Genomic DNA, 21,950 nt, shown 5'->3' with positions numbered 1-21,950 from the left:
ACCATTGGTTTTCTATCTGTTTTAGATTCCGAGTTAAACGCGTGTGACACCCTCTGCTGACGGACGACAGTATGAGCCATTAAAGGCTTTCGCCTTAATAGCTTGCCCTTCAAGAAACACTCGGACACACACCGTGTTAGACATTCGTCACGTGCCGGTCTTCGTATCCATCTCCTTCGTCTCGCTAAAAACGGGCGAGATGCCTCATGTTTGAACTCAGCTGAAGGCGCACGCGTTTCGTGGGTTTCAGTGTGGGTCTCTGCGCCGGGGAACGAAACCTTTCTCTAGACTGGTTAGGCGCAGGAGTTTGGCCCGGACTCTTGCGTCCATAATCGCGTAGTTAGGGAGCGAGAGTGTCACGATTCAGTGCCATGATTGTATGCGTCTTCCCGCTGTGACGTTTCGACTCGAGACCGTCCATCGTAGCGATGCTGTCTTTCCGAAGGCAACCGCGTAGAACTGTTTATTTTTATAGCATTCATTTTTAAAACGAACGACATAGGTACGCTTCTTCGCCGTCTTTCGAAAATTGACCCTGGTTTGTGTGATAGTGATTGAGTCACGTGGACATGCACTTTGATCTATCGCTTTACACGCATGCGCCTGGGGCGCTTAGCTGCCTGGCAGGAGGTCGCGGGTCCGATGCCCGAGACGGCGACAGCTTTGAAAATAGTAATCATCGGCTACATTACGCCGAGCTGATGCTGTCGATGCGCTTTGCATCTTTTACGGGCAAATGGTGCAAAACCGTGCCCTTCTTCGATTATTGCAGTCTGCGTTAGCGGGTTCTGGTCGACCTAGAACCCTATCGCGGCTTGCCCAGTCGCCTTCGGGGCACGACGTCCCTACACTTGTAGAACCCCACCGCGGCTCGACCATTCGCTATAAGGGCCTTCGGGCACGACGTCCCCGGACTTCTGCGACAGAAGCGATGTAGTTTCAGCGCGGGTTGCGCAGCGCCAACCACTCGAGCAGCTCCCAAGTGCCCAACGAGACGGAGCGGGCCGTCGGAGCGCAGCGATCTCGTCTGCCGCGTTTCGGTGGGCTCTGTACGCCTCGCAGGAATGCAGCACCATCCTCCTTCGCGTAATCACACGCGGTGATGGTGGTTGGCTGTCCCCTTCCTCTGCGCGTGTACAAATGGACCATCAGCTGCTTCCAGCCCCCCTCACTGGCCGGCGTTGCGGGGCGCAGCTGTTTGGCCGCAACCGGCTGCCGCCTGTGGAGGGAGGATCGGTGCGGTTCGCTCGGGTCCGGCAGAGAGAGGCACGCCGACCGGATACGCGGCGGGGCCCACGGAGCGCACGAGTCGCGCATACCCAAGGAGGAGGAGCTGCCGCAGGAGAGCTGAGGTGTGCGCGGTACCGAGGGGGAGCCGCGGAGGGGAGAAGAATCGCGCAACGAGAAGTGCCAGAAGCGGGAGAAACGAACAAACAAAGAAAAGAGAAGGAGTAAAAATGTGGGCGGCCAGGAATGGAGGAGGCACAACCAGGATGCCGTCGGGCGCTGCACTTGTACTACCACTACGGCCGGTGGTGCGCTACCCGGATCTCTCTCGACTCCTCTCGGCGGCGGCGGGGGGCAATCGCCCTCGAATGCTCGCCGGGGGTGAAGAGAAAAACACTTTATCCCCGAGGAGGCGGAGAGAAGAAACCCGCTCGGCGCAGTTGCGCGCGCGTTTTTTTCGCTCTCCGCCTCTCTCGGAGCGCAGGTAAACCGGGGCTGGTGGTTGATAGCTAATTGATTAGTACGTGCGCGATGCAACGGGGGCCACGCCGTAGTGAAGGGCTCCGGTCTTATCTCCGCCGCCCCGGGTTCTGTAACCGAAGTCCGGGTGTACACTGCAGGGAGCGTCGCCCCAGAACTCGGGCTAGCGGAGTGACTGACCACAGCGGCGCTGCACGGGGCCTCGGTCGAGGGGGCAACGCTCGAAGCACTGATACCGTGAGCTGCGGTGAAAGCTGCAGGCTGTTTGCGGGGTTCTGACGCGGCTTGAGCGAGCGCAAGCCCCTGGCCGTCATCTGTGGCGCGGCCTTCTTCCGTCGTCCCTCCCAACTTTGCTTTGTGGGCGCCACTTAGGCAGCGTTTCCACACGCTTCACGACTGCGCTGAACTATTCCCCCTGGGGTCTCCACTCAGTCGCATGACGAGAATGGCTGGGTCGTTTCGCCAATGCGATGTAGCAGAATGCAAAGTTGTCACGCTCTAGCGAGACCTCCACCCTGCACTGCTGTCGATCGACATGTGCCGCATAGCCCCATTCCCCCCCCCCCCCCCCCCACCCTCCCCCCCTTCAAAAGAAAAATGTAGTGTTCACGTGTCTGAGGGCAAGCACCGCATCGAGCAGAAGCGTACTCGTGACGGAGTGCAAGCGTACAGCGTTGGCTGTATGCTACAGCCATACAGATTCGCCCGGATTCGCCGTTGTGTTCGGCCTGCAGTGGGCGTCCCCCGGCGTCGCGAGCTTTTTCCCCGAGCAGCTGCGGCGCTGACCAGTTTGAGCTTGGTCTGCGTGGCAGTGCTCGTGGCAACTGAGCCGCTGCAGTATTCACTCGGACCGAAATTGGCCGGCGTGTAATTTGAAACGCTGAGGAAGGGGTAGGGAGTCACGAATGGATAACGACATTCAATGACGGCGCAGTTTCCTAGTGCGCCCACGACGAAAAAGAAAAGAAAACAAGTTACTGGGCGATCAGACATCCTATGCGCTAGTCCTGTGACCGCACTGGGATTTACCGTCGACGACTACTCTGAGGGCTTTGACTCTGCTGAGTGTTTTTAATGAAAGCCGAGGCTCCACACACGGGACAAAATTTCTCTCGAGGGTAAAGGTGGGCGATGGTGGTTCGAGGGTGGCGAGGGGGAGGTAGAGAAGATGGCTGGTGCCTAAGAAGGGTGGAGGTAGGAGAGTTGAGGGTGGGGAGGTGGTAGGCACTTCTGAACGGTAGATTTGGGTGGCGCGAGGGAAGTTGGCCGGAGGTTTGCATGCTCTGGCGCTATTTTTTTCAAATCAAGTATGCACCAACTCGCCCAAAAAGAAGTGTTAATGAAGTGTGTAGGCAGCCTCCTTACCACTGGGGCTAGGTGGGAAGCAGAGGCTACACTTTCCGTACTAACGACACATAAAGACGCCGTTTATTTTTGTCCCATTGTTACATTGGTACTGCTTACGCCTAGGCCTAATTTCTCATCTTGGCACCGCTAAGCTGCTCCACTCAGTCGTGAGCCGACCATGCTTAATCGTGCTGCTCCTTTTTGTTTGTTGCTTTACTATAATTATTTCTGACGTCATGTGCTCTAAGGTGCGCTGCCGACATCTTTCTCCGACGCGGGCCATCCTGCGCGTGGCACTGGTGTGCGTCACGGTCAGTGATATGAGGCAGGATGGGTAGCTGGGCGAGTTTGTAATAATACATCGTGGGAGGGTACAGCGCGAACAAGACGACAGACGAAGCAAGAGGACACGCGGTCTCGTCTTTGTGTCCTCTTGCTTCGTCTGTCGTCTTGTTCGCGCTGTACCTTCCCACGATATGAGGCAGGTTGGGAAGAGCGTTGCGAGGTTGTCCCCTCAGTGTCCACTTGCAGGCACGTGCGACATGCGGGGTGCAGGACGTCAAGCGATGTCCTGCTTCAAGGGCTGCGCGTGTGCGCGGTCTCCCGTGTCGTGGCGCTGTCCGCGCATGCACAATCATCATTCGATCGCCTGCGGTATATTTAAAGCATTTTGCAACTTGTACCGTGTAATTTGGATCGTGTAACTTTTACTTCGTAACTTGTATCGTACGAAAGCTGAATCCACCCAACGAAAAAAATCCTGGGGGGGCTTGATCAGTGATCACGTGTGATAATGCGATAGCAGGCACTGGCTGGCGCTCGTGTCTGTCCTTTTTCCGTCCATTCTGCGCACGGTTGGCAGGCAGAAAGAGGGGTGAGGGAGAGGAGGACGCGTGGCGGATGTGGCGAGGTGGCACGTCACGTGAACCGATGAAGTCACAACTGTCGACCAAACAGCGAATTTTATGACACCACAATGCAGTTTTGTCCATGAAGTCTCTAATGCGGAGGAGGAGGCGAGGCGGCGGGCGGGGGAAGTTGGCAGCTGTAGTAGGTGGCGCGTCAAGTCACCTGATGACGTCATAATTGTCTCGAGCAATCCGAATTCTATGACAATAAACCACAACGCGCGCCATGTTTTTTTTCTTAATTTTCTGACACCGCTACGGCGGGTTTTTTCCGTGATGAGGCTTGTAAGGCCTCTAGAGCTTTACAGTACGAGCTGTTTTCCTTCAGGAAAACAAAAAAATTACCGACGATTACGTTACTTCCTAATGCGAAATTTGAGCGCAGCAAATAAGCTGTTTCACCTTTTCGATAGATTGAGGCAAAGAAATCGAGCAACACATGTATGCGCTATCACAGAATTTTGGTTGGTTTCAGGGACAACGCCGCCGATGCCGACACAAACAATAATATGATACCGGCGCTTCCGCAGCGCTAAGAACCAGGTCTAACCGTGGGAAGGTGGTCACGTATTCGTCGACGTGCCGGGGCCTACGTGAAATAACCGGCGCGTCGGCAACTGAAGAGCACCCTATCCGCCACACAAGAACAGGGGGGGGGGGGGGACCCTTTCCTCCTCTTTCTGCATGGCGGCGACGGTGTTCTATGCAGTCACGTTATCTTGACTCTCTAGCGGCGTCAGCGGCATCCAGCGGTATCAGTCGGTCGCTGCTAGCGCTGGGGGGATGAAAGGGGGGCGGAGCTGGTTACGAGGCCGACGACAACGCCGACGACGACGCGAAACCCAGGAACGGACGCCAAAGAGCTGCGCTCTAAAAGGCCGGCTAAGGTCATGGCATAGCTCGGTTTAAGTTCAGCGAGAGCCATGTGCACAGCACCGCGTCGGCGCTCCGACTGACTGTCCCACCGACAGCCTGTGGCAAGCGCGCGACTTCGCACTGGCGCTCAGAGAGGGGCTGAATTACGGAACGATTACATCACGAACCCATCAGCAGTGAATCAGTTAGCACCGCTGCTATTGGTCGATATATCCGCCAGCCCGTGCCGACCAATCGGAGCGGCGCATCTTGACCGTTTTGCTGAATGTTTTGAGACTGTGACCTTTCCGTAATTCAAACGTCCAACCGGGAGGTCGCCTGTGAGGCGGTGATTATCGCCGCAATTAAGGCAAACAAGGGATGCATCATGAGAATGTTTGCTGAACTAATGAAGTATGCAAGGAAGCGGTGATGGAGTGTCCGTGTCCAAGCAGCATAGTGAAACAAAATATACGTGTCCGCGGTGCGACTCTGCCTCCGCCACGTTGAAGGGGACCAGCAGGCGTCGATGGGTAGAATTGACTTAGCTTCGTTATTTTATTAAATATTGGTCGGAAGATTGGTCGGAAGCATAGGAAAACAGTCGGTCATACATTTAGGGGCGCGCCAAAAAAAATTGGCTGTGGTTTAGCTCTGGTTAAACTTGGAGTGACGCGAGAGCAAGCGCTCCCGCCCACTCCCCCCCCCCCCCCCCCCCCCCCCCCCCCCCCCCCCCCCCCACTCGACACGGCGCATGCGCAGATCTGTTGCAGCTCGGTTTCGCCGGCTGCAACAGAGTATTCCTTATTTATTTATTTCTTCTTGGTTTCTCGCCTTCCGCGACTTTGTGTCCGAAGCTGCTAAAAGATTTGGCGGAGCTCCTCTGCAGGGAGCGGGGGAAGTTTCCCAGCCGTCACTGTGCACAAGCAGGGCTGTCTTCCTCGCCGTTCTCAAGACAGTCTGAGCTGGGCAGCGACGCATTGTGTTAGCCCATTTTGACCCGAATAGCCAAATAGAAGAGCCTGACGTCTCAGGCATGGCTAGCTACAATGGACCGCTCCACAACAAGATGAAAGAGGCCGCTTGGTGACACGAAGCCGTATCGATACGTGCAGTGCCCAATTAGCGGTGACAGCGTTGTGATTCCCTTGCAGCTAAAGAGGCAGGGGAGATAAGGAACCAGCTGGGCTCGTCCATCGTGGGATTCAACCCGCCTTACAGGGAAAGTACAGCGTTTGGAAGCCCGCTTCAGGGTCCCTCTGACCGCAGGGGATGAAAAGGGAGCGGTGCAATGTTTAAAAAAAATTGTGAGCCCCACCGTGGGCTGGCTAGTTTAGCCACAGCTAGAAGCACGACGTCTACAACTACTTAGCCGCTGTTCTCCGTGCAAGCCAGCTGGAATGGTAACATTTTTGATACCCCATCAGCGGCCCCAGACCACAAACGGAGGGGTTCCCTGCAAGGGCGTCCGCAGAATTTTTTGCAGGGGGGGGGCACCATTGGTCGTTGGCGCCGGGGGGGGGGGGGGGGGGGGTTATATACGTAGCAAAAAGGCACTTTGGGGAGTAATTTATTTATATATAAATAAAAAATAAGTAAAATACACACACGAAAGAAAAATTACAAACAGCAAATTAAAGCGCGGCTACGACAGATACATGGAGTTTATCAACGAAGAAACAATTAAAATTAATAAAAAATGCAAAAAGATACTATCACTTCGCGGAGAAGAGTGCTCAGTCTTGCTGCATACGGGTTCTTGACTCACCCGGATTGATGACCAGCACAGAGCACAATATGTTCACAAACACGCAACTACAGTCACTCAGTCAGTCTTCCTTGAACAGCAACTGTAGGCGCCTCGGATTTTTCTGGGCGAATTTCGTAATTACACGGGCGATAAATTCATTTCTGCGCTTCATTACACGCTCTCGGTGCACACTCATCATACACATTGATTGGAAAAACGGTTGAACGCGTACGTTGAAAACAAAAGATGACTATATATACAACGAAAACTTATTTACAAGATAAATGCACGCTCGCAGCTTCATACACCTCGCTCCGTCTTGCTCGCGCATCCGCACAGTCGAGCAACCGCACACACACTGCTCGCCGCTCGTCGTTTTCTCGTCCGCTGTCTTGGTTGTTCTCACCTTCGTTGACAACCGGCCACTAAAAACACCGAAGCACAAACACAGAGGCGCGCACACGTGCAAGGGCTTACTTGCCGCAATATCCCCGAATGCGCACTTTGGGGGTGAATGGAACGCCGCGCGACTTGCGAGGGGAAGGGACACTCGCCACTCCGGTCGGAAAATTTGTTTTTGTGTTCTTATGGTGTTCAGAGCCCCAAAACGACTCAGGCTATGAGGGACGGAGTAGTACAGAGTTCCGGATAATGTCGACCACCTGGGTCTCTTTACCACGCACTGACACGCACAGTACATGGGCGCTGTTGTGATTTGAGGCCCAGCCAGAGGTGACAGGCGAGCCAGGCAGGCGCCATCGGGCTGCGCTGACCAAAGGCGCTGGTTTTCGGAAAAGACGCAAGGAACGCTTGTGGGGGGGGGGGGGGGGGAGGGGGGGGGGGTCGCCGTGAACAAAAGCAGCTAATCCCCTTTGCCGAAGATTCTGAAAGCGGCGCTTCTACCGAACTGCGTTCTCCCGTGGATCGGGGGAGACAGCGAGCGGCGGCGGCGCCAACTCATCGCCCGCTTGCCCCTGAGCAGCCCGACAAAGCGGGGGTGGACACGGCTGATTTGTCTTTCCCTCCTGAAGAATTCATCGGTGGCCGGCGTAACGAAGGCGAAAACAAGATGCCCTGTGCACTGTCTGCCTCCGTGTCGCTATCTGTCTAGAGATCAAAGAAACAGGCACCCATCTCAAGACGGCTCGAAACACATTCCGGCCGGTGCCGCTGTATGTCTGCAACAGGTCGCCCTTCAGTAGAGCTAACGATGGCGTGGTTTGAAAGCGGCGGAACAACGCGCGCCCGGACGCGGCATTTCGCAGATGTGACCCAAAACGTGGAAGCGGGGCTGCTTTTACCCTTTTGGCTGAGCGCACCACCGCCCCTGGCGTGCGGCCATCACCCACGGTTCGAGTGAGTGATTTTCCAGGGGGGTGCAGCCGCCCCCCCCTTGCCCCCCCCTCCGGACGCCCATGGTTCCCTGTAACACCCTGCCAATATGTTCCCGCACTGCTTTTTTTTTTTTTTTTTTTTCACGCTCCGCCGTCCCGAAACCGCGCCACGCACCGCGCAGCGCGGTGCCTCGCGCTGCCCAAGCGGGCACCGCGCGCCACGGAAACCGACCTCCCTTCCTCTCCTCCTCTGTGACGTTTTCTGGTCGCCCGCTATCTGCAGACTAACAGGAAGAATAGCGAGTCATTGCAAAGGCTTAAAAATACGGTCAATGCTACCGTGCGGCTAATCAGGAGAATCGCCAATCGTAAGAGAGGTGTTAAGGAAAAAGACTTGTGTAAGCTAGTGCAGGCATTTGTGCTCAGTAGAATAGTGTATGCGACGCCTTATTTGAAGCTGGACGCGGCGGAAAAAGGAAAGGTGGAGGCTATGATTAGGCAGGCGTATAAAGCGGCCCTTGGGTTGCCTCAGAATGCGTCTACCGAAAGGCTGCTGGGATTAGGGGTGCACAACACCCTAGAAGAACTACGGGAGGCGCACTTGGTTATGCAGCTCGGTAGGCTTTCAAAAACAAAAGCAGGGAGGGACATATTGGAAAGGATCGGCATTGGAGTTGACGTTCCAGCCGGTGACACGAAAATTCAGGTGAGGCGGGAAATGCACAAGGGCTTGTACATAAAACCTTTGCCCAAGAACATGCATCCAATACATCACGAGGACCGCAGGAAGGCAAGAGCCAAAGCTTTACATGCTAAGTACGGGAAGTACAACGGGGCAGTCTATGTAGATGTCGCCGAGTATAAGAACAAGGATGCATTTGCAATTGCGGTGGTGGATGGGAGGGGCCACTTGATCGCCTCTGGATCAGTCAAAACCCGCTCCCCAGAAACTGCAGAGGAAGCGGCGATAGCACTAGGTATGACTAGTAGTAATGCTGACCTGATCTTCAGCGATTCAAAAACAGCCATCCGAAATTTGGCGAGGGGCAGAATATCTGTCACAGCGGCGCGGTTGTTGAATCGGGCCACGGAGCGAGGGATTACGGAGGCGGAAATTGTCTGGGTACCTGCACACTCTGGGAACCCTGGGAACGAGACGGCTCACATGAATGCTCGAGGTTTCGTCAGCCGAGTAGGTGAGCCGGACGTCCCGGGAAGGTCCACGAGAGATGGGCTGGTATCCTTTCATGACATTACTAATCATTTCAAACTTGAGCGGAGGATTTACCCACCCCCGGACAAGCAATTGGTGAAGGCGCAGGAATGCGTCTGGCGCCGATTGCAGACCAGATGTTTCTTCAACCCATACGTGTTGAGCAAAATCTACCCGGACATTCAGCCGGAGTGCAAATGGTGTCACGAATTGGCAACCTATGACCACGTATTATGGAGCTGTAGCATAGCACCGCCACCGGCGGACATTATGCGTGATCCTTCCCTCGAGCAGTGGGAGGCCGTGCTGGCCAGCTCAGACCCGGTCGTCCAGACCAGGGCCGTGGAGTGGGCCACCCAGGTCGCCGTCAGCCACGGGTTGATGGCCATCTAACACGGAATCGTCCACACATGCTCTCTGACGAAAATAAAGTTTTTCCATCCATCCATCCATCCGGCCGCGGGGCCATGGAGTTGCGCCTCCTAAAAGCCTTCTATCTCCGTGGCTGGGACACAAGGCACTGGTGTTTGGCGGTCCGGCTAAGAAATCCTACGTTTCTACGGGACACACGATAATTGATCGCAGCTGCAAGGATCCTTAAAACAAAGTTCAGGTTAGTTCACGCCATCTCACACCGACGCCTGGTGAAAAGCTATACAGTTGTCCATACACCACATCTGCACCTCACGGGGCACATGCGCAACCAGAAGCATGTATGGGCGCATTAACGCGGTCGACCGATTTAGTGCGCTCCCTTATTCCAAAAAAAAAAAACCGACCGAAGGGTACGGAAAGGTGGTTCAGCAGTGCAATATGCCTTAAAAGGAGCAAATTTTTAAGAGCCTGAGCTCTTACTCATCACGTTTCGAGATTTCGTGGGGTCTGCAACCACACTGAGGTGACAGCGCCATCTGTGGCAGCAAATAGAAAACAGCACATCTCGCATTGTAAAGCCCCTCAATGAAGGGGCTTTATCGCATTCAGACTTGTAGCGCCATCTACAATAGCACTGTGGAAGCAACCACCTGATAATGACGAGAAACAGCAGCGTGTGTGGTGGTTGCAATATGTACAAGTGAAATGTTTGTGAGTGCGTTATCATATGGGGAAATAAGCGTACAAGTTCGTATTCCCATTGGTGTACTTCCCTTAACTAAACAGCTAACGCTCGTTACTTAAACGTCTTGCAGACAGTGGCGGTCTTATTTTTTCCCGCCCAAAAACGGAACGAGCCTTCCAAACGGCGTCAAATTCTAATGAAAACGGAGGCGTTCATACACCAACAAAGCCTCTGACTTCCTACCCGATTTTTTTTTTCGCATTTTCCCACCCTGCAGCGCTTAAGAGCGTGACGTCAGCAGCGACCCGGTGGCGAACTACGACAACAAGAAACTGCAAAAACACGCGCACAGTGCTTTCCATTGCCGGTTGCGCAATACAGCGTTCCGGCGAAGAGCGCATTAACCCCCTGGCATCGCATCGCTTCAAACAGGCCGCGCAGTCGCCGATCCTTTCTTTTGATTTTTTTTACTCTTTTTTTTTCCTTTCCCTTGGCACGAAATCGAGCGCGAGCTCACGTACGAGGGCGTGCACGCGATAAGAAATTTTTTCTCGGCAACGCGGATTTTCCGCGTTCGCCCCGCAGCGAAGGCGGAAAATCCGCGTAGCCGCGAAAAAATTTCTTGTCGCTAAAGGATTCGCGGCCGCGATAAAGGAAAAGAAAAAAACAGGAACTGGCTGTGCAAGAGAGAAAAAAAAAGAAGCGAAGACGAGAAGCTATGAACGTCTGTGCGGCGACGTTGAATTCAGCACGTATGTGTCAGGATACCCCAGAAATGAAAGGGGCATACAGACCAATGAAATACGGGATATCGCTGCAGGACGCCGCCATAACAAAAACAATCCATAGATTTGAATATACACTTCTTATAAACTATTGCCTCACTGTAGATATTTACTTTGTCTATTCATAGTCTATAGACTGTATACGCAAAGGTCTGCTAGAAGTGTATGACCATAAATCTAGAGTCTATAGAATTTGAATTGTCTATACTAGCCTATAGAATTTGTCTACAGAAAGTCCATAAAATTTATTGACAAAAGTTTATGGACTGTCTATAGACTGCCTAAGATTTTTTGTAAATAAACGAGGCAGCCAGAGATATCTACAGGCGTGAGCACGAAGGACTTCGAGGTCACCTTCCCTATTAATCAGCTATAGAAATTTGGAACTTGCTTCCCGGCCGAAAGAATTTGTAGATTCTGTGATTCGTAGTCGCGGTTTTTCACTGTGCTTTTTCATGTGAAGTCGCCGTGGTGGCTCAGTGGTTATGGCACTAGGCTGCTGTCCCGAAGGACCCGGGTTCGAACCCGACCGCGGCGGCCGCGTTTCGATGGAGGCGGAACGCAAGAGGCGCCCGTGTGCTGTGCGATTTCAGTGCACGTCAAGGAGCCCCGGGTGGTCGAAATTATTCCGGAGCCCTCCACTACGGCGTACCTCATAGCCTGAGCCATTTGGGACGCCAAATTAATTTCGGTTTCTGACGAAAGAAAATGGCGCGGTATCTGTCTCGCATCTCGGCAGACATCTGGGCCGCCTAAGAGCACTTGCTGCTGGGCTAGTTGGTTTTGGTTCATAATAAATAGTTTTAAGGCGCAAAAAATAGACAAGACACATGCGCCAGTTGAAAGTTGGCGCTTCGTCCTGTTACCCACCAATGTGTCTTGTCTGTTTTTTTTTTTTTTTGCGCCTTAAAACTATTTATTATGAACCTGAACCGCGCCGTAAGGAGAGGAGTAAAGGGGGAGTGAAAGAAGAAAGGAAGAAAGAGGTGCCGTAGTGGAGGTCTCCGGAATAATTTCGACCACCTGGGGTTCTTTAACGTGCACTGACATCGCGCAGTACACGGGCGCCTTTTGCATCTCGCCTCCATCCAAACGCGGCCCACTGCAGCGGTCGGATTCGCTTCAAACAATTTTCTTGTGCTTTCTTTCATACTATCTCATATGGAGCTGGTTGTTACGCTTGTTGGTACATTTTTATCCCGAGATAGCTTCGTGCGAGGTTGCAGTACGAAAAAAAAATTAAGGTAAACAAATAAGTACAGGTAAACCCCGTTATGACAAGCAAAACCGTCTACAAAGTATTGAAAGATTCGCTGTGCGCGGCGAAGAAAAACAAAAAAACTCGCACGAAGATTACGATACTCGGTAATGAGTAATCAGACAGTGACTGTTGTGGGTGATTTCTGCGAGTGAATGAAATTCTGTTAATCTGTTTTCACGTCAAATAGTTGGAGCACGGACGGAGCGGTGCGCGTGGCACAGACTGTGTGTTCTCCCTCCCCGTGTTTCGTCAAACAAAAATAGCGCAGGGGCAGAACAGAGACAAGCAAGGACACATACGAGCGCTCGTGTGTGTCCTTGCTTGTCCCTGTTCTGCCCCTGCGCTATTTTTGTTTGACGTGTGTTACTAACAAGCCCAAACTGCCACGTTAATAGACCTGTGTTTCGGTTGTCGTTTTAGTGCCTGTGCGCCGTAAACACGCGGTGCTCGCGGGAGAAGAACTCGAGGCCGTTCGGCGCGCCAATGTCCCTCTCAATATGAACAAAATTCTTCTCACTGGCTCTAACAAGCTAAATTCCTATTGGCTAAAGAAATGGTCCCCAGTGTTCTGGGAAAACGATTTTTGTAGCGAGAGCTACACTACGCCGGCTCTTCTAGCCTTCGGCGTGGCACCCCGTGAGCTCCGTGGCCTCGAGCCATTGGTCACGTGCTGCGGAGCCGACAGCGCGGCGCGCCGGCGAAACCGAGCTGCAACAACAGATCTGCGCATGCGCCGTGTCGAGTGGGGGGGGGGGGGGGGGGTGGAGTGGAGTGGGCGGGAGCGCTTGCTCTCGCGTCACTCCAAGTTTAACCAGAGCTAAACCACATCCAAATTTTTTGGCGCGCCCCTAAATGTATGACCGACTGTTTTCCTATGCTTCCGACCAATCTTCCGACCAATATTTAATAAAATAACGAAGCTAATCAATTCTACCCATCGACGCCTGCTGGTCCCCTTCAACGCGGCGGAGGCAGAGTCGCACCGCGGACACGTATATTTTGTTTCACTATGCTGCTTGGACACGGACACTCCATCACCGCTTCCTTGCATACTTCATTAGTTCAGCAAACATTCTCATGATGCATCCCTTGTTTGCCTTAATTGCGGCGATAATCACCGCCTCACAGGCGACTCCCGGTTGGACGTTTGAATTACGGAAAGGTCACAGTCTCAAAACATTCAGCACAACGGTCAAGATGCGCCGCTCCGATTGGTCGGCACGGGCTGGCGGATATATCGACCAATAGCAGCGGTGCTAACTGATTCACTTCTGATGGGTTCGCGATGTAATCGTTCCGTAACTCGGCCCCTCTCTGAGCGCCAGTGCGAAGTCGCGCGCTTGCCACAGGTTGTCGGTGGGACAGTCAGTCGGAGCGCCGATGCGTTGCTGTGCCCATGGCTCTCGCTGAACTTAAACCGAGCTATGCCATGACCTTAGCCGGCCTTTTTGTTTTCCTGAAGGAAAAAAGCTCGTACTGTAAAGCTCTAGAGGCCTTACAAGCCTCATCACGGAAAAAACCCGCCGTAGCGGTGTCAGAAAATTAAGAAAAAAAAACATGGCGCGCGTTGTGGTTTATTGTCACGAGCGCTCTGTAACACGTAACACCCTCGAAACAGCGGGTGGGGTCGTGTGCTCTAGTCTCCAGAAGCTGTGTGACCGACGTGGTAGAGTGCTCGCGCTCGAGTCCTGGTCTATCTCCGTGGGCCCGGTACGCCTTACTGCCTCGCTGTAGCATACGATGGGACGTAAGTGCTTTGTTCCGAACTGCAATAGCGGATACAAGTCCTGCAAAGACAGCGTCATCTCCTTCAAGGCTCCCAGTGACTTGTTCCCAGTGATTTGTTCCGTCTGAAGAGGACACGCGAATCAGCAAGCTATGATGTACGTGTTGCCTTAATTATGACCGATGCTTGCGCCGGGAGCATATGCACCTCTTCATCTTTTTACTTCTTCAGCAAACTTTGCTGCATGCATCTCTATCGTGGTCCCTAAGACACTGAAGGTAAGCACACAAAGCTAATATCCTTCGCATGCTTCATGAGTATCCAACGAATTTCCTTCACGACGTGAGTAAAAAGGGCAGCCATCGCGCGCGGCACTGCCCACCAGTAAGTGGAAGAGCGCCGAGCCGCAGGCACACCAACAGCTAGAATTCGCATGTAAATTGCCTCCCGTACTATGAGTCCACGTTTTACCACGCGATAACTCAGGGCAGCATGACATTTGCGAAGAAAATGTTGGCCGCGCAAATATGCTCTCCCGCGGAAGCACGGAAATGCACGCGACGGCGCGAGCTCGCGTCCTCCTCGGGAACCTGACGAGGGCGGCATCCGGCGGCGGTCGAAGGAAGCAGACAGCGCCTGTGACTCTCCGCGGCCGCGGGAGAGAGGCGCAAGGGCGTCCGCAGAATTTTTTGCAGGGGGGGGGGCCCATTGGTTGTTGGCGCCGGAGGGGGGGGGGGGGGCATGTTCGTAGCAAAAAGGCACTATTTGCGGTATGAATTTATTTATTTATATATAAATAAAAAATAAGTGAAATACACACATGAAATAAAAATTACAAACAGCAAATTAAAGTGTGGCTAGGAGAGATACATTGCAGTTTATCAACGAAGAAACAATTAAAATTAATAAAAAATCCAAAAATATACTGTCACTTCGTGGAGAAGAGTGCTCAGTATTGCTGCATACGGGTTCTCGACTCACCCGGATTGATGACCAGCACACAGCACAATATGGTCACAAACACGCAACTACAGTCACTCAGTCAGTCTTCCTTGAACAGCAACTGTAGACTCCACGGATTTTTCTGGGCGAATTGCGTGATTACACGGGTGATAAATTCATTTCTGTGCTTCATTACACGCTCTCGGTGCACACTCGTCACACACATTGATTGGAAAAACGGTTGAACGCGCACGTTGAAAACAAAAGATGTCTATACATACAACGAAAACTTATTTACAAGATAAATGCACGCTCGCAGCTTCATACACCTCGCTCCATCTTGCTCGCGCATCCGCACAGTCGAGCAACCGCACGCACACTGCTCGCCGCTCGTAGTTTTCTCGTCCACTGTCTTGGTTGTTCTCAGCTTCGTTGACAAACGGCCACTAAAAACACCGAAGCACAAATACAGAGGCGCGCACACGTGCAAGAGCTTACTTCCGTGCGACTTCCAAGGGGAAGGGACACTCGCCACTCCGGTATGAAAATTTGTTTTGTGTGTTTTTATGGGGTTCAGAGCCCCAAAACGACTCAGGTTATGAGGAACGGAGTAGTACAGAGCTCCGGATAATGTCGACCACCTGGGTCTCTTTACCGGGCACTGACCTCGCACAGTACACGGGCGCTGTTGTCATTTGAGGCCCAGCCAGAGGTGACAGGCGAGCCAGGCAGGCGCCATCGGGCTGTGTTGACCAAAGGCGCTGGTTTTCGGAGAAGACGCAAGGGACGCTGGTGTGGGGGCGCCTCTGGAGACTGCGTCGCCGTGAACAAAAGATGCTAATCTCCTTTGCCGAAGATTCTGATAGCGGCGCTTCTACCGCACTGCGCTCTCCCGTGGATCGGAGGCACAGCGAGCGGCGGCGGCGCCAACTGATCGCCCGCTTGCCCATGAGCAGCCCGACAAAGCGGGGGTGGACACGGCTGATTTGTCTTTCCCTCCTGAAGAATTCATCGGTGGCCGGCATAACGAAGGCGAAAACAAGATGCACTGTGCACTGTCTGCCTCCGTGTCGCTATCTGTCTAGAGATCAAAGAAACAGGCACCCATTTCAAGACGGCTTGAAACACATGCTCGCCGGTGCCGCTGTATGTCTGCAACAGGTCGGCCTTCAACAGAGCTAACGATGGCGTGGTTTGAAAACGGCATAAAGACGCGTGCCCGGACGCGGCATTTCGCAGATATGACCCAAAGCGTGGAAGCGGGGCTGCTTTTACCCTTTTGGCTGAGCCCACCACGGCCCCTGGCGTGCGGCCATCACTCACGGTTCGAGGGAGTGATTTTCCAGGGGGGTGCAGCCGCCCCCCCTTGCCCCCCCCTCCGGACGCCCATGGAGAGGCGAGTTTCGCCTCGTAAGGTCCCAGCTAACTTGGACCAAAATTTTGAAAAAACCTAAGCGTTCTTCAAAACTGAAATCGCGTGGATGTTGTTAGGGTTTATCTAAAGTTACAGTACCAATTTTCTCGCTCGTCCTATTTAAATAAAAATTATTCAGATAAATAATCTTCTTAAATATAGCTTGAAACGTTCAGGAGTCAGTAAGAAAGTGGTGGAGCTCCACAAATATCGTCCAACCAAGGCACTTCCAACGAGGTAGACTGAGCGTGGCCGTTTTTATTCGGGAAAAACGAAAGCCCGAGTTTAAAAAATACCACGTGACAGCGCGCTCCGTGCGCCCGAATGCGCCGCGATTACAGCGCTCTCATGCGTGCTTTGTAAAAAAAAAACATCACTTGCTTCGCGCCTTTCGTGCTGCTCAAGACAGGGCTTCAAGCGCCACTGGGTTCGGGCGGCAGTTGAAAGAAAGCGCGGCTCCCGTTTTACAGCCTAATTCACACGACGTTATCAAGCTTGTTATTTGCGTCTTTGCTTGTTGGGATCTTGCTCCCAAATTCGAACTCATTAGATTGTAATCGGTCCTCCGCATAGCGTGAGAGCGAAATTATCGCCGCAGAAACGGGAGCCGAGCTTTCGACTCTCCGCAACTTTCAGGTTGTAAAATTTCGCCATTAATTAGTAGTTTAAACGCTCTTTGCTGAGTTCCAACTGAATGACAATAAACAGCGGCATCGCCTTGGCGTAAAATAATGTTTAAAAAATACTCGATTCGTAAAGCGACCCCTGTAACGCCGGTTCGGGGTCTCGCTGCAGACTCTGTTTTATAGTTTGAAAACCCGAAGAGCTCTTAAAAACAGGTTTTTGGAGACGGCCACACTTTTAGAAGGGTGTACAGTTAGTGAACTCTTTTTCTGTCCCTCCCTCTGTCACGAAGTGTAGCGATCCCCCGGCATATTTGCGTGGACGGTTGTCGTATATACGCGGTCGTAACCTGCGCTGGCGAGCGGCCGCCGCGTTTCGGTGACGTGCCGATAAGTGAACGGAACGAATTGGCGCAGGGCGGTTCGAACGGCGCTGCGCCGTGCCCGGTGCAAAAAAAGAAACGCGTGGGTGCTCTTCTCCGCGCGCGTGGGCGTCGTGCAGTGAAGCCCGATTGCTGCTGCTTTCACGCAAATATCCGCGGCACTCGCTTGGCGGATGACGGGGGAGAGGGTAGGATGCGCGGGCGGCGCTTCCCTTTCCCGCCTTCTTTCCCTTTCTGTGCTCTCGGTTTCTCCGAGCCGCGCGATCTTGGTTCAGGTGACCCCTCCGGTGTCTCGATCGGCCAACGAGAAAGGGGGGGGGGGGGGGGGGGGGTAGAGACGTCACGGGAACTTTAGCGAGGGGCGCTGTTACGAAATCAAGACTGCTGCGACTTGGAGGCAGATAGGTAGAGGTCCGGCCTTGTTGGTACGACGTGTTCGAAGGTATTCAACGCAAAGCTAAACCGCGGAGGCGCACAAGAGCGCCAACGTTCAACAAATGATTTGCTTAATTGAAACAACCGGGCCGCATGTACACCGACTCTACTCGTCAGACTTGAGCGCGGCAGATAAGCGAAGTGTGCTGTAGAGCGAAAAGATATCGCAGTCACTGCTTCACTATTGGGGGAGGGCAAACAAGTCTGGGACTTTTTTTTCTTGTATTTCTACTATCCCACTGTCAACTGTTGGCTAACATTAGCTTTTTTTTCATGCAGACGTGTCTATAGTTCGATACAACTCGAGAACGAAGCGGCAAATGCTGTTCAAAGAACCCGTCCAACCAATGGCTTCAACCAATTTTCATGGCGCTGCGGTTAATCCGATTAAGCTGTGACTGCTTCACTTTCATCTGCCACCCCCTGAAATTTTATGCTAGGAGGTCAAAGGGGATCAGTCAGGGAGGAGAGGGGAGAATTGGTCTATGCCATCGGCTGGAGCGGCTCCTTTCACAGGCATTTGCCACTTCATTCTTGTGTTGTATCCGACTATAGGTGTTGTGCAGAACTGCTGTGCAGCCTCACTTTCCAGCATAACTTGCATGCACCTGCTAAAGAAGAGTAAGGGTAACCAGTTTGCAATTCTCTGTAATGTAGAAAAGAAATCCGTAGATGCGCCATCCCACAGGTTCTTTTGTGTCTGCTGTTACTGTCAGACTGTTTTCGTGATGAATAATTTATCCTGTTTCGCAGTAACTCTTGTGCACGCAGAGTCAAAAGAATGTTACAAATTTTACAGCTACAGCTGTTAAGGTCTTGCTTCCCATTCTGCAGCGTTGGCGCAACGCACCAGGCGCAATGTGTCATCCTGGTTGATAAGAATGGAATGAGGTCATGACAGCGCAGCACACTGATCGGTCAAGATGGAGCGACATCGTGCATGAGTTCATGGCATCGTGCCATGCTTTCTGTAGCCAGAATGCCAATCACGGATTGGTCCAATCGCAATCACTTCACGAGTGACGTCATTGTGATCCAGTAAGACTTTCCTGAGTTCCAATAAGCATTTGCCGGCTTTTGACAAGGGTAAATGCCCGGTGAATTATTTGTGGTTATGTCATGCTACAAGTGTGCCGTCTTTTCTCTTGCAGTCATGGCAACAAGGAGGTCTTCTCGTGCCGAGGCATCCAGCTGGCTGTGGAGTGGTTCAGGGCCAGGGGTCACACGGACATCTCGGTCTTTGTTCCCAGCTGGCGAAAGGAAGCCTCGCGAGCCGAGACTCCCATCAAAGGTGGGTGCACACAACCAGCTTGCTACCGCTCCCGTGGCCCTGGCCGTTAGTGTCTTTAGTTTTCCTCATCATCATCATCATCATCAGCCTGACTACACCCACTGCAGGGCAAAGGCCTCTCCCGTATACCTCCAATTAACCCAATCGAAGTCTGAATCAAAGCGCTGCCCCACATTTATCGAAGAATGCTTAAAAAGCTAGCTGTATGCATTTGCTTTAAAAGTAGCTGTTTTGTATTGATGTCTTCTCAGTAATATGTACAGAGGGCAAAACACATGCCTAGAACAAACGAACTGTGTGTTCCGCAGCTCCCAAAGTTGCTGCGACCAGGTAGACAAAAAATGGCGATAAAATCCTAGGAGCTTAACTGCACATGCTTACATCCAGACCATTTTTAATCAAATGTTGTCTCTATATCTCACGTGCTCAGCCCTAAAAACGCCCGGAGCGTGTTCTAGAGAAGCGTTTTGCCCTCTGTGCATTGTAAACTTTTCCTCTTAGAATTCAGATGGGATGGCCTCTTAAAGGTGCACTGAAGAGGAACCTGAACTTGCCTTTGCCACGGGAACTCGATCTACACGTTCCCAGAATTCTTATAAACTTCGATTTATTGCCCTGTGCGGCTGATTTCCATAATTAAACGGGATTAACGTGCGGCTCCCGCCTTTCTTTTTTAATTCTCCCCCGTACGGTGGGAGGAGTCGACCAATGCTGGAGTGCCTTTCAGGCAGTCGCGTGGCGACTTTACTTTCGCTTTTATTGTTTCTTTTAGGTTTCCGTGAATAAATAGGTCTAGTCAGAGACTACATAGCTGCAAATTAGACCCACGAAAATAAAAATGCGCGCGGACTCTTTTCTTTCGCCGATCACTACGTGTCACTCCGCTGATGGCAGAGCGGCAAGCCGCCACGGGACTGGGTGAGAGGTTGGTCGACTCCTCCCACCGTTTGCGGGGAATTCAAAGAAAAAAAAAAGGTGGGAGTCCACCGTTAATACGATTTAAATTAGGGAAATCAGCTGCACAGGGCAATAATTCGAAGTTTCCAAGAACGCTCGGAACGTGTAGATCGAGTTCCAGCAGTAAAAATACTAGTTCAGATTCCTCTTCAGTGCACCTTTAATGTATGTCATAGCACAGCGACTTACCCACTCATTTGCTCACTCGATATTGTTAGGTAATACATACCGTATTTTCCGGTGTATAAGACGCGGCTTTTTTTCAAAAATATTGCTGGTGCTTCCTATACAAGGGTGCGTCTTATACGATAATTTTTCGTTTTTTTTTGCGAGTTCAGAAATTACTCAAGTTCATGTTCAAGCTTTTTTCACCGAAAAAATATCACTACCAATCACGCGGTTGTAACACGTTTTATACTTCAATACGGGGACCACCATGCGCAACTTTTTAGGTGAACTTTATCATGAAACGGAGGGGATGATGACTTCTGGGATGATAAACACGCTGTCGTTTCAGAGGCCCCAAACAAAAGTAATGTGAAATGCCATAAGATGGCGACAATCGTGCTTCTCGCCATTGTCAAGGCAAGCCAATACAAGCCAGCGTTTTTTTTTTTAGTCACCTTTTGCAACTTTGTTTGCTCCGTGTACGTAGTGCAAAGAAAATGTTTCAGCCGTGTTGCCTCCAGAAATAGACGTACTTTTTGAAAGCACATCCGAAGATGAAAACTTCGAAGGTTTTAAGTAAACATAGAATGTTGTTATGGACATAAGGAGAGTTCTTTCATTTTTTTTCTTTTTGCTAAAACGTGAGTGGGTATGGCGTGAGTGTTGCCTTTTTAGATCACTTAGCGTTGCTTATGAACTTCTCACAGGTACGGTGCATTGCACGATGGTTGCACAAGCATAACGAAGCCTCGCTAGCCTAACTGTGTGAATTGGGGTGCGTCTTATACACGGGTGTGTCTTATATACCAACTTTTTCGATGAGAGCCTGCATATATGGCGGGTGTGTCTTATACACCGGAAAATACGGTATGCTACTTTAGCTTGTGATTACTGTGGTCTGCTGTCTGTGAATATGTCACATTTGTGATGCACACTTGGCTAAAGCTGCTATCATGCACCTACTTGTGAATTCCAATAAGTGTTCGCTGAATTCACCGACTCGCCTCATCAGTCTTGGGCCCGCTGCGCTTGTTCCATGCAGACCAAGAGATCCTGCTGCAGCTTGAGAAAGAGCGACTGCTGTTCTTCACGCCATCGCGCAACGTGGGCGGGAAGCGAATGGTGTGCTACGAAGACCGCTACATCCTCAAGATGGCCGCGCAGAACGACGGCGTGGTCGTCTCCAACGACAACTACCGTGACCTGGTGGCCGAGAGCCTAGACTTCAAGCGCGTAGTCGAGGAGCGCCTGCTCATGTACACATTCGTCAATGACAGGTACGCGAGCACACTTACGCGCTGCTGCTTGTTATCTCCTATTCTCGAAACATTTCGTGTTCAGAAACCAACGAATGGCATTCATTCTGTCTAGACTGTGACCCGCCGCGTTGTCTGAGTGGTTATGGCGCTCGGCTGCTGACCCGAAAGACGCAGGTTCGATCCCGGCCGCGATGGCCGTGTTTCGATAGAGGCGAAATTCTAGAGGCCCGTATGCTGTGCGATGTCAGTGCACTTTAGAGAACCCCAGGTGGTCGAAATTTCCGGAGCCCTTCACTGCGGCGTCTCTCATTGCCTGAGTTGCTTTGGGACGTTAAACCCCAAAAAAACAAGAACCAATCTGTCTAGATTGTTGTGCTCCTGGTGCACTGAGCCTTTCGGACAGCACCTATCCATTTAGGAGTCTGAGGTTTCGATATGACCAAAGAACAGTGTGGCCTAGAAACTTTTGAAGTGTACTGCATTGAGACCTCTTATGTCATGTCATTTCTGTGGGTGTGTTTTTGCCTGGCTC

The 21,950-nt window shown here is 52.0% G+C and overlaps 1 protein-coding gene across 2 annotated transcripts in view; it reads left to right on the top strand.

Moving 5' to 3' along the window:
* The window catches only part of LOC149360525 (uncharacterized), a 123,591-nt gene that overhangs the window by 86,131 nt on the left and 15,510 nt on the right, over positions 1 to 21,950 (top strand). For both annotated transcript variants that reach the window (XM_089572372.1, XM_089572373.1), the window contains exons 4-5: positions 18,895 to 19,034; positions 21,202 to 21,436. In XM_089572372.1, coding sequence (XP_089428498.1) covers positions 18,895 to 19,034; positions 21,202 to 21,436 — 375 coding nt within the window. The remainder of the gene's footprint in view (positions 1 to 18,894; positions 19,035 to 21,201; positions 21,437 to 21,950) is intronic.

This window comes from Amblyomma mixtum, chromosome 2 (assembly GCF_055824585.1).
Source record: "Amblyomma mixtum isolate Tamu chromosome 2, ASM5582458v1, whole genome shotgun sequence".
NCBI lineage: Eukaryota > Metazoa > Arthropoda > Arachnida > Ixodida > Ixodidae > Amblyomma > Amblyomma mixtum.
This window is presented reverse-complemented; position numbering and strand designations above follow the sequence as displayed.